Genomic DNA, 12,272 nt, shown 5'->3' with positions numbered 1-12,272 from the left:
TGTTGTGCAAATGAGAAGCGAATTCGCCTGCCACGGCCCAATCAAATCAACAACATAACTGTTCCATTCCATTTGATTCGCCGCAACAACCTGATGACGGTTGGATTTCGCCTCTCTTCGCTCGCTTTGCCTCCTATGTGTCCCTACCGGTAGCAAGCCCACATCACGGACGTCCAGGTTTATCAGAAAAGCTAGTTCTAAAACCACACAGACTAGCTGCAATCAGCAATGAACTAGCCTACCTTGAGCTGCAGATGCCAGCGGCAATAGTCCAACTGAATAGGGATATACAGCATGTCCATATTTTCCATTCTTTTTATTATTAATTTCTCTAGAGCTGATATACTTCTTCCACGCGGACTCGCGGCAGAGAGAGTTGATAATCTTTGCCCGCGGAGAGACCAATTTCAGCGCGGCACTGCCGGCCAGTTAGTTGTGTCTCGAGACGTTACCGTGGAAACCAAAAGACGGTTGGACAGATTGAAGTTACAGGCGAGTTTGAGATTGTGTCGTGAAATTATTAATAAAATTAAAATCCTTCCCATCTCTTTGCTTTCGAGACGAGATTCATTCCAATGTTTCTTATGATTAGTTGACTCCATTTCCATTGGTTATGTTCGTGTAGCGAGATGAGATAGTTGAATTGGGCAACGGTCTTCTCAGTCGCGGAGTGGTCATCGGGAGATCGGGGACTTGTCCCGGTGGGCCGCAGCCGTTAAATGCAACATCACGGCAGCTCAATGTTCTCAACCGGACCCATAGCATTACACCCACTTCAAAGAGTGTGTGGTGTTGACTTGCCAGTATATATACCGTGTACCAAACGGCAATACCTCAGTGACGGTGTCAAACAGTAAATTGGCCACACCCCTTCTCTACTGATAATTTTCATACACTGTAGATCGCGGAAGTTTACTAGATCTTACTAACATTGTTTCGTTTTCAGTTTCTGAAGAACCTCTGATATTTAGATTGGCTACCAAAGGATGGACATATTAATACGTTATGATATATTTTCCGATTTCCACATGACTGTTACAGTTTACAGTCTGCCAGTCCAGATTCACTTGTTCTGTGGTTATTGACTTGGGTTACGAACAGACTTCACCCTGTGGTAAGGCAGTGACCTGCAGCTAAGTAGGAATACACAGAAGCAGTGGGTTATGTTTGGATGGTACAGCATTGATTTGTTAGAAATACCGGTATATCTCCTTACAGTCGAAATAACATTATTATCATACATATATTTATATGTGGCACATTTAGGATGTAGCCTATGTAATGTCTGAAGAAATGGAACAAAATAATTACCACACAAGATTCTGATGTGAGCAGTGCTGGGTGTGTAAACTGTGGATTAAAGTGGAGTAATTGCAAGAAACAAAGACATTTGCTGCGACGAAGACAGCGTTTTAAGGTAGGCCTACACCGTTTGGTTATTAATTTTGTTGACTTATGGTTGTGCTTTGAAGTAGCCTAGGTTTGGCTTATTTGCTGCATGGTGGGTTTATTGCACAATGTAGACTTCTGAAAATCCTCACACTCGACATGTCAATAGGCCTACAAACTGTCAAAATGACAGCGGAGTGCACATTTTCATGGAACAGTAGCGTGATGTAGCCTAACATGCAACTAGTTCTATGGTGAATGCTTTGAACTGTGATGATGGCTGTGTATTTTATCAAGGCTACAATTCTCCACTTCAGGTTGATATTTTGACAATACTAATGTCCACACGTAGTACGACTGTAGATTTGATTTTATTTATTTATTTATTTTTTTTTTTGGGGGGGGGGGATTGTCCCGGTGGGAAAATGTCCTCCCACTCCGCCCCTGGGTCTTCTTATTCTATGGGTTCACTTCATAGATCGATTGTATGTATGGAAGATGAACGTATGTATGGAAGAATGCCTTGGATGAACAAATGGCTATCACATCTATGAACTTTAGGCAGTTAAAAAAAGAGTAACCTGTTAACAACAACTTCACCAGAAGCAGAGAATAGGTCCTCCTCAGGCCTGTGCATGTTCCTTGTAACTGGTGGCTTGTAAGATGCATTACAGTGCGAACACATACAGTAGGGTCTATATGATGACAATATATATTCCATTCCAATATATATTCTATTCCATTTGTGCCCATTGTACTGTAAGAACTTGCAATTCCACCTTGGGGGCAAGTGGTGAATGGGAAAAAATAATGGGAATCAAAATTTACCTGGTAAGAATTATGGAATTGTGGAAATATGTAAGAGATGTTGTTGTCAAGGAATTTCATCCTATAGGCCTACTGTCTGGCATTCTGCTCATATATTCTGATGATTCATTGTATATTAACTAAGGGGCAAAAATATCCATATGGCTGAAATGAATTGTCATTACAACAGATTTTGCATTTATATTCCTGGTTATATTCCTGGTTCCTCCATGTTATTTTAGGCAGCTCCATTGACTCCTGTTCTGAAAAAAAAGAAGCAAAAAACTGTAGTTGGTTTTTGTAAGGTATTCTATTTGCTATATGATTGCAGCTATGAAAAGGGGGAAGGAGACATCGTCCAGAATTGGTGCAGAGCTGTTGCCTGTTGCAGTGCAGTGCACCACTGACCGACGTGAGTAGGCTAGGTCCTATTTCTAGTTTTCGGTGTGGGCAGGCCAAGGCGAATACGGTGCTTTTCAAAGAAAAATAATGTATTGTTGACATTGGTGTGTAATGTGATGAAATAGCCCACTTGAAAATATATTTTGCTGCAACTTAATTGATGTGGCCTATTATTCAGTTAGAATAATTTCTAATCTGTTTCTCACCGTTATTTTAGGCTATTTGCTTGGATGTTGCTGAAAGAAAGGAGACATTCTTCATTGAGCAGCACTACTGTGGGTAAGTCACTGTTTTGTCTGTTTTGCAATAGTTTGGCTACCACTAGTGCAGTGGTTCCCAAACTTTACCATGACGAGGCCCCCCCATATACTGATAGACTCCAGCCAAGGTCCCCCTGACATGGGCCGTGCCACACAATTTTTTCTGTGCACTCTTTTTCACAACCATAGTCTCGATCAGGGACGGATCATGACTCCATGGGCCCCTGGGCCAGACAACAAGAAAGGGCCCCCTCCAGATGTTAGAGACCCTATATTGTTGGGCATTCAGGTGTTTTTCCCCTGAAAATATGTGAAAATAGAGTTGCTAAAAGTGTGATTTTACACAACATGAGAATGGAAATTTAGAGGATTGGGCTTCAGGGCCCTCTGGACTCTTGGGCCCCTGGGCCTGGGCCCGGTAGGCCCTTGCAGTAATCCATCCTTGGTCTCGATCTGTGTGTCAGTCCCCCATTTGGATAATAAAATACAGAATTCAGAGATGAAATTGATTATTATAATGCAGTGAATGCTGTAGGAAGTATGTTTCAAGATAGCAAATAATTGTGTATTATATACTGTATACTTTGTTTAAGTGTATAGTCTAGGTGACTTGTGTATTTTTAGAATAGCTAGCCTGACCAGGGACTGAGGTTGCAAATTAGCTACCTAGCCTAACCTTTTATGTACACTCACATCTGCAAGTTGTGTCATGGCCCTGCCATGTCATATTTGTAGGTCTAATAATGTGCACTGCATTGTCCCTGACAAATAAAGTACAAAAATAAATAAATAAATAAAGTTCTCAAATGATGGGAATATTATTTAGTTTATTTTTGCTTATTTTGGTGTATATTCATTAATAAATCAATATTATTTTTTGCCAACCTGCCGTGGCCCCCCTAGCACCCCTTCGCGGCCCCGGCCCCCACTTTGAAAACCACTGAACTAGTGCATCCCTATACACTTAAGACGGTCTGACCTGTGTCTTACAATGTCATCATCATGTTATGATTTTGTAACTAAATGTCACATGTGTGTTGTTCTTTTCATTCAGAGGCCGAGAGAGTTTTGACGAGGCTTGATTCTGTACCCAGGAGGCGGAGGCAGCAAGTGTGTGTGTGTGTGTGTGTGTGTGTGTGTGTGTGTGTGTGTGTGTGTGTGTGTGTGTGTGTGTGTGTGTGTGTGTGTGTGTGTGTGTGTGTGTGTGTTGTCCAATAACTGCACTAAGGAACTTTTGACCCTTGACCACTGGACATACTTGTTTTTCCTGCTTACCACAAGCAAAGACTGTGATCTGTCGGAGCTGGCCCAGTTACTGGGGAACCTCTTTGTGTGTGTGTGTGTGTGTGTGTGTGTGTGTGTGTGTGTGTGTGTGTGTGTGTGTGTGTGTGTGTGTGTGTGTGTGTGTGTGTGTGTGTGTGTGTGTGTGTGTGTGTGTGTGTGTTTGCCTAATACACTTACCTGTACTTTACTGTGACATTGTGAGAATTTTCAACCCCTATCATACTCTGTACACTGCCTACTTCTACATACTATACTATATCATAGTTGTATCCATCAACACTTGTTCCAGGTCATGTTAAGATTGTCTACCTTAACTGACAGAGTATGTTTTTCTGCATTGGTCTATCCCACAGAATGTCTTTTTGCACAATTACCTTTTCTACATTTATTATCTCTACTATTTTATTGTATTTTCCCCGCCCTGATGACTATTCCTGTGTTATTTTTGTCTTGAAATGTCCATGTGGGCTTTTGTGTATTTATGTAAGCTACTGGATACCTGAATTTCCCCCTGGGGATCAATAAAGTTACTCTACTCTACTCTACTCTACTCTACTCTACAATGCCAGCTTCAATGCGCGCAGTCCTTTAAAAGGGAAACCCAGCTAAGATGTTATTGCACATTCTATACAGAATGCACTGCTCTACACATTTGGTTTTGGAAACACTGTGTGTTATTGTAAGTGTACACCAGGGTTGGTGAACTTTTTCATTTGAAGGGCCACTTCAAATTACTCTGAGGGCCGTGAAAGTCCTCCGAGGGCCGTACAATTAACACAAACTAGGATTTCCCCCTGCAGTCTAGGCCTATATTGAATGCAACTACCTTCAAACAGACCTTAACTTCTATAGGTCCCCTGAATATAACTTTCATTGTATTGCAAATGTAATTTCTAAAATTATTTTACAATATATGGCATATTTCATTTGAAGCTGCTGCATAACATTAAAATTGTTTTAATGCAAAATGGCCCTCCAGACATCGGTTCCCCACCCCTGGTTTACACCAATACAGCAAATTCATGGTGACACCACAATGACCTCATAGCTATTTGGTTGTTTCTAGTGTTTACGTACTGTCACAAAGCAGTCTTACAAACACATTTATTTATCTCTGTATCAACATTGAGGTTCTCATATAACCTTTCCCCATTCTATTCCCAAGTAAAAATGTGTTCATAGACACAACTTAAGCATAATGCCCTTCATTTTTAACAAGGGTCTTCTTTGTAAACTTTGAAATTGTATATTCAAAAAGTAGCCTATATTATTTTTCTATAGTAAATCATGAGTTTTCCATAATGTGCAATGCTTGAAAGTCTGTTTCGCAGTGTGTTGTTACCCAATAATTTTTCCATTTTTTTGTCCATGTTTTTGAATAATATCCCTTCCTGCCTTTTTTGACTGTATGATAATATGTCTGTTATATTGCTCTATTTTATATTTAAATGCAATCATCTTTGTTGAAAAATGTGAAAACAAAATGGGACAATAAAATCAATGTATTGCACAATCTGGTGTGCTTATTTTGCACAGTCTCACAAATAATAAGTGATACATTTATTGGGTAAATTTAAAGGGACACTGTGCAGGAAATGGTCAAAAAAGGTACTGCAACTATGCTGCTCATTGAAACTGGGCTGCCTATTGCCAAATTTGATCTTTACATGAAAGTAATAAACAAATATTTTCTAGTATGGTCCAAGTACAGTCATTTTTTGCAGCTAAAAATGGCTATTTTTGGAAATTCAAAATGGCGGACCATAGAGAAGATCCCCCTTTTCATGTATGAAAAGTGCAATTTTTCCAGTCATACTGGTAACATTAGTGAATGGGCAGCATGAATTCTGGAAATAAACAGCTAAAAATCTCACACAGTGTCCCGTTAACTTCATAATTAAGTAATTTAAAACAGAAGGGCTGTATAACCCAAATGTAGGATAATGATATAATAACTCAGCAATGAAGTACATTCAATATAAAGGTTTGGTTAGAAATAACCCCACATTCGAGTTATTTACTTTACTCAACCTGTTGGGTTGAAATGCATAACCCAATGCATTGTATAAATACAACCCAATGCGAGGTTGGTCCAATAGTTACCCAGCACGGTAGTAAGAATTGGGTTATTTTCAACCCATCCTTTTTAAGGGTGTACTGGTGCATGGCAGGCATGACTGCACAGGGGAATATGCCATGTTAGTTCATCAGATAGAGAGCAGCCTGGACCAAATACACTCTTAACAATACAGAAATTGTGGTAACACTTTACTTTACGGATCGCTAATAAGGAGTTAATTTAATTGTAATTTCTCAGTAATTTCAGTCTAATTGCACTGGAAACCATATGGTTATTTTGCTGTTATTAATAACAAACAGTTATTACCATAAAATTAGACTGAAATTACTAAGAAATTACTATGAAATTAGCACCTTATTAGCGATCCGTAAAGTAAAGTGTTACCGAAATGGTCATGCCAAGTAAGTGTTGAACCAACTGTATGGAATCCATGGCTTCAATTACTCTATACACTATACCAGAATGAGAGAATTGTGAGAGAGGAACAGAGACTTATGCGGGCCAAGGCAGCCACTGTACATGTATGAAACATTTTCATTGGGTTTATTTTGTTTGAAATTTACCATTAGACTTTGCTCATTTATTTTAGAATTTAATAAACAGTTTCCACAGCCATTGTATAAGACAAAAGACAAACACACATACCACTCACTAAAAATACATTTTTATTGTCGTTTTTCGCGTATCTAGTCAGTAAATGAAATGGAGAAAAAAGGCAAGAGAAAAGACAGAAGAAGTCTTGTGTGCTTTCATACAGCAGCCATGACGTCAACCCTCTATAGGAGAGACAGGTGCAGGGCAGGGCAGGGCATGGTATGACTGGAGCGTGCTGTCGGACTTCAATTATAGGTCAATGTGTGAGAGATGTGAAGGGGGAGCAGGGGCGGAGGTATAGAGGGGGCAAGCAGAGTATTTGCCCCTGGGCCCAGGCCCTCCCGTATTGGTGGTGGAGGCCCTATTGTGACCATGGCAGGCTGTGTGGGGGGCCCTATTAGTGTTTTGCCCAGGGGCCCTGTGTGCTTTTGTTCCACTAGGGAGCAAGAGACACAAACAATGGTGTTGGAGAAAACACACAAAAATATTAAATATGGTTGTACTTGAACTATTACAACTTGAACTATTTATAGTTGTACTTGAACAATTTTGTTATTTTGATTTAGTTCATCTCGTATCTACTGTGTGGACATACTGTACTTGAGTCATGATGTCAGCTAAGGAAAGGCTACAGACATCCCAGGCATGACTGGATGTGCTGAATGACTTTGATTATACAGTATGTCAGTGCGTGAGAGTTGTGAGATAACAAGGGAAACAAAACATCTCCACACAGTAATGTACTGTAGAAGAAGACGAGAGACAGATAGAGTTGAACGCCATATGAAGCTTTTGAATTGTGAATTGAATTTTGTGAATTTACTGTAATTTATTTAATCTTTTATCAAATAATGTATCTTATGTTTTGACATACTGTACTGGAGTCATGACATTAACTCTCCTTAGCAAAGACCACAGACACTCAGTCATGACCGGACTGTGCCTGAATGACATGAATTGTGTGTCATTGGCTACATTTACATGATGGTTTTAATAGGCCTAATGGGAATTTAATAGGAATTATTAAATCAGAATTAAATAGTTCTGTCAAGTTTACATTGAACTTTCATTTAATTCCGAATTGCGATATGTTTACAAGACATTTTCAAAGTGGCGTGTGAAATGCAGCAGAAGGCAAAAGGCGGACATACACATAGAAACAAAAAGACACAAATCTCATTTAGATGAAGGAGAAGACAAAAAGACAATGCTAATTCGCATACTTTACGACAAAGACACAAGAGCATCTAACCAGACTGTATTTTTTGTAAAAGATCTTCAAATGTCATCATACTATATGCAGGGGTGCCAACAAGGGGAGACAAAGGGGACAGGTGTCCCAGGGCCCAGGGAGAGAGGGGCCCCAGAATTGGTTCCTCATTACATTGTATCTATGGGGCTGGGGGGGGCCCTTTCAGATTACTTTGTCCTGGGCACATCCAAAGCTTTCAGCGCCCCTGACTATATGTGCGTGTTAATGTATGCAAAGACACACCAGAGTATGCCTACGAACACATACACATCATCCCAAAAAGCATTGTGATTTTTAAGTTTCATTTCAATTCAATTCACAACCACATTACCTTACTAGTACTTTGTAGTATGACCTCAAAGGTAGAATATGTAACATATTTTATAATATTTATTAGGCTATATATTATATTTAGAATTTTCCTGAAACACAATAACTTAAGGAAGTTCATGAAGCAACTGACCATGACCATGCATATCCTCTCCCAGACAGTGAATGTGCCTGCCCCATTCCCACAGGTATTATTAGACAGAGGGTGTGGGGAAGGAGACTGACTACACAAATACAGACTACACGACCACACCACCAGACCAGACAGGACAGGACTAGACAAATAGCTCTTCAACAGTTTTAAATCTTGACTATGGAAGATCTCCTTTCTCTTCCTCAAACTTGCCAAAGGTCAAGAACTGCCAACGGTGGGGCACTCGTCTGCTATGCGACTAACCAGGGTTCGATTCCGGCCCGAGTCCTTTGCCAACCCTTCCCTGTCTCTCTCTCCCCACTTGCTTCCTTTTGCCGTCTAAACTGACCTATCTCAAATAAAAGCAAAAAGCCACCAAAAAATATTTTTCAAAAAAAATCTAACTGAAAAGAGGAAAGTGGTGGTCATGATGAGGCTCGGTGGGCTAGTGCGCTGTACCATTACGTAAGCCGGGGACCAGGGTTCTAATCCAGCCTGAGGACATATCCTGATCCCTCTTTCTCCCTGCTATCCCGATACTCGTTTCCCGTCTCTCTCACTGTCCTGTCTAATAAAGGTGTAAAAGCCCAAAAAATAATAAAAAAGAGAAAAGCAAAACAATAACAAGGGAAGTTAACAATGTGAAGAGGCAGACCATGACCATGCACATCCTCTCCCAGACAGTGAATGTGCCCGCCCCGTTCCCACAGATGTCATTAGACAGAGGCTGTGGGGAAGGAGACAGACTTTACATATACAGACCACACCAGACCAGACAGGACCAGACAGCTCTTCAACACTTTCAATGCCTGACTGTGGAAGATCTCCTTTCTCTTCTTCCAACTTGCCAAAGGTCAAGAACTGGCATGAAATACTTGGTGTTACATAAGTGTATTGCAACATAGCAGGTACATAAAGTGATAAATAAGGAGGAGTCATGTATATCCCTGATATGATAACTTAATGAGAGAGAGAGAGAGAGAGAGAGAGAGAGAGAGAGAGAGAGAGAGAGAGAGAGAGAGAGAGAGAGAGAGAGAGAGAGAGAGAGAGAGAGAGAGAGAGAGAGAATGAGATGAGGGGTAAGAGAAACGGTATGAGGTAAAGGGATGGACACCCACACACACACGCACACGCACGCACGCACGCACGCACACACGCACGCACACACGCACACACGCACACACACACCCTACACACCTGAGGAGGCAGACAGCAGATAATCCATTAACCATTGGGTGGTGAGCAGAGCAGAGGAGAGGAGAGGAGAAGAGAGGATCAGGAAAGGGATCATTATATACACACTCAGGTCAGGGGGAAACATCCCGAAGACAATACATCACAGAATAGACAGGATAGAATAGAATAGAATAGAATAGAATAGAATAGAATAGAATAGAATAGAATATAATATAATAGAATAGAATAGAATAGAATAGAATAGAATAGAATAGAATAGAATAGAATAGAATAGAATAGAATAGAATAGAATAGACACAAGCTGCTAAAGTGCCTTCCCCTGGTACCCAAATGACAAAAAGAACTGAAAAGAACATCATAGAATAGAGTGCAATAGAATAGGCAACATCTTCAATCAACACTAAGGCAGTCCAAGTTAACACAGGTCTATTTCGTCCAACTCTGCAGTTTTGAGTCAACACAGCAAAATATACTTCAGTGGAATTTGGCAAGGACACTGCCCTCGCAATAGACATGTCCCTTACAATACAAACAGAGAAATCACAGAAGCAAAAGATGAAGTAATAATAATAATGCATTTTATTTAAAAGTGCCTTTGAAAACACTCAAGGACACTATACAAAGATTGAGAACACACTGAATACACATTGAGTACTCTCCGAGAAATCTTGTGGTAAATAGGCCTACTTAAAATCTAAAGCAATTTAACAAGAAGAAACATCAATTATTTGATGTTTGGGTCATAACATGAACAAAATGAAGTAAACTTTGATCTGTTTTTAGCAGTGATTTAATTGAAGATGTTCGGCATAGGGACACCTATCATCAACGTCATCATCATCATCACCAGCAGCAGCGTATCATGAAGAGCGTGAAGACCAAAGTAGTGCAGCAGGGGAGGTCACTGGAGGGCTTTAAAAACTGCACTGCCCTCTAGTGTTGGGGCATAGTCAGTGACTTCACCCTCCATAGGAACATCTTGCTGTGTCTGTGTGGAAAGAAAGAAAGAAAGAAAGAAAGAAAGAAAGAAAGAAAGAAAGAAAGAAAGAAAGAAAGAAAGAAAGAAAGAAAGAAAGAAATGTGAAGTGACGTGAAGTGGCCAGGTTCTGTCTTATGAAACAGCCATACTGTATGTCTATCTACCTGCAACACCTACCGTGTCATTGTCAAGTGTGTGATCTGTCTGCTCTGTGAGCGTCTCCTCGGCAACAGGAGAGTCAAACTGCATGCTGGGTAGGTATGGAGAGCGCTGAGGGACAAAAAACCTTCTCAGTGAAGTCCAGTTCAAAACACCAATATTTGCTAAAGCTCACACAAGAATGTGTGTGTGTATGTGTGTGCGTGTGCATGTGCGTGTGCGTGTGTGTCTGTGTGTGTGTGTGTGTGCGTGTGCGTGTGTGTCTGTGTGTGTGTGTGTGTGCGTGTGCGTGTGTGTGTGTGTGTTTGTGTCTGTGTGTCTGTGCGTGTGTGTCTGTGTGCGTGTTACCTGAACCAAGGGAGCCACTATAGATGGGACGTAGAGGACACCCTGGAATGAAATAAAAGTTAAAATATAGAATTCAAGAAATTACTGACAGCAGAGGTGACAAACTGGTTCCGGAAAATGTTTTTTTTTTTTTTTTAATCACACGTCCTGTGTTGTTATTCTACTCTGCCCTACAAAGGCAAAGTGCAGTAACTACATATTTTGTCAAAATGAGTTTAGACTGAAAATGGTCTTCATTTTATCTTGTGACAAAGCCGTATGGTCCGATTGTGTCCCGTTTAAGAGATGTTGCTTTATCACAACTACAATCTCTTCAAGGCGTGGTCTGACCAAGAACATAACGACCCCAAAGGGCATGGTTGACCCGCCTCCCTCGGTTTGCTACTGATTGAGGAGAGAAAAGGCTGTGCCGAAGATAAAACCAAATACTTTCTTATATTCCTTTCTTAGGATTCCTAATAGAACCAAAGATTCTTTTAATTCTAATAGAGCATGTCTGATAGAACGTCTCTGCTTAAACCACGTCACTGCCTTGAACATGCCTATACCCAGGGCCCTTGGAGCTGCTCACAGTTGATTAGTTCCCAATTTCCCAATTTTTATGGAGCTCAGACATTATATGTATATTGCTCCTGACCTGTCTAGAATCAGCGCTGAAGGCATTGCGTTACTAGGCAGGCTTGGCCTGGATAACAATATCCAACCTAATACCAATACTTTGAAGGCCCTTTTCTCAGTTTCAATGATGATGTAGTTATTGCACTTTGCATTTGTAGGTCAGTACTGTACACATGCAAATCTGACTCACTCACCGGTTGTCCGGGCACCTCCCGGGCCTGCACCTCTATCCCAGGGGGAGCTCCAGGAAGCTGAGGCCTCTGTGGCGACGGCTGGGGAGGCTGGGGATTGGCAAGATCCATGAAAGGCGGACTCCTCTGCTGGAACGGAAATGGAGGAAAGGCCCCGGGAGGAGGAGGAAGAGCAGGGTATGGCATCCCAGCACCAGGCAGGACGTTTGGAAAACCACCGGGACCGACGTTGGGGAATGGGAGACGAGG

General features: G+C 41.1%; 1 protein-coding gene and 1 long non-coding RNA gene across 2 annotated transcripts; one reads left to right on the top strand and one right to left on the bottom strand.

Moving 5' to 3' along the window:
* Positions 1-1,808: 1,808 nt before the first annotated feature.
* On the top strand, positions 1,809-4,179 carry LOC134437828 (uncharacterized). Its single transcript, XR_010032491.1, has 3 exons — positions 1,809-2,608; positions 2,816-2,877; positions 3,913-4,179. It is a non-coding gene; the product is annotated as an uncharacterized LOC134437828 (long non-coding RNA).
* Positions 4,180-10,484: 6,305 nt separating this feature from the next.
* Positions 10,485-12,272, bottom strand: LOC134436980 (uncharacterized). The gene is made up of 4 exons (XM_063186374.1): positions 12,027-12,272; positions 11,215-11,256; positions 10,885-10,977; positions 10,485-10,716 (listed from the first exon to the last, which is right to left on the bottom strand). Exons 1-4 carry the CDS (start codon positions 12,207-12,209, stop codon positions 10,630-10,632), a joined length of 405 nt encoding a protein of 134 aa, XP_063042444.1. The 5' UTR covers positions 12,210-12,272; the 3' UTR covers positions 10,485-10,629.

This window comes from Engraulis encrasicolus, chromosome 21 (genome assembly GCF_034702125.1).
Source record: "Engraulis encrasicolus isolate BLACKSEA-1 chromosome 21, IST_EnEncr_1.0, whole genome shotgun sequence".
NCBI classification, from domain to species: domain Eukaryota; kingdom Metazoa; phylum Chordata; class Actinopteri; order Clupeiformes; family Engraulidae; genus Engraulis; species Engraulis encrasicolus.
This window is presented reverse-complemented; position numbering and strand designations above follow the sequence as displayed.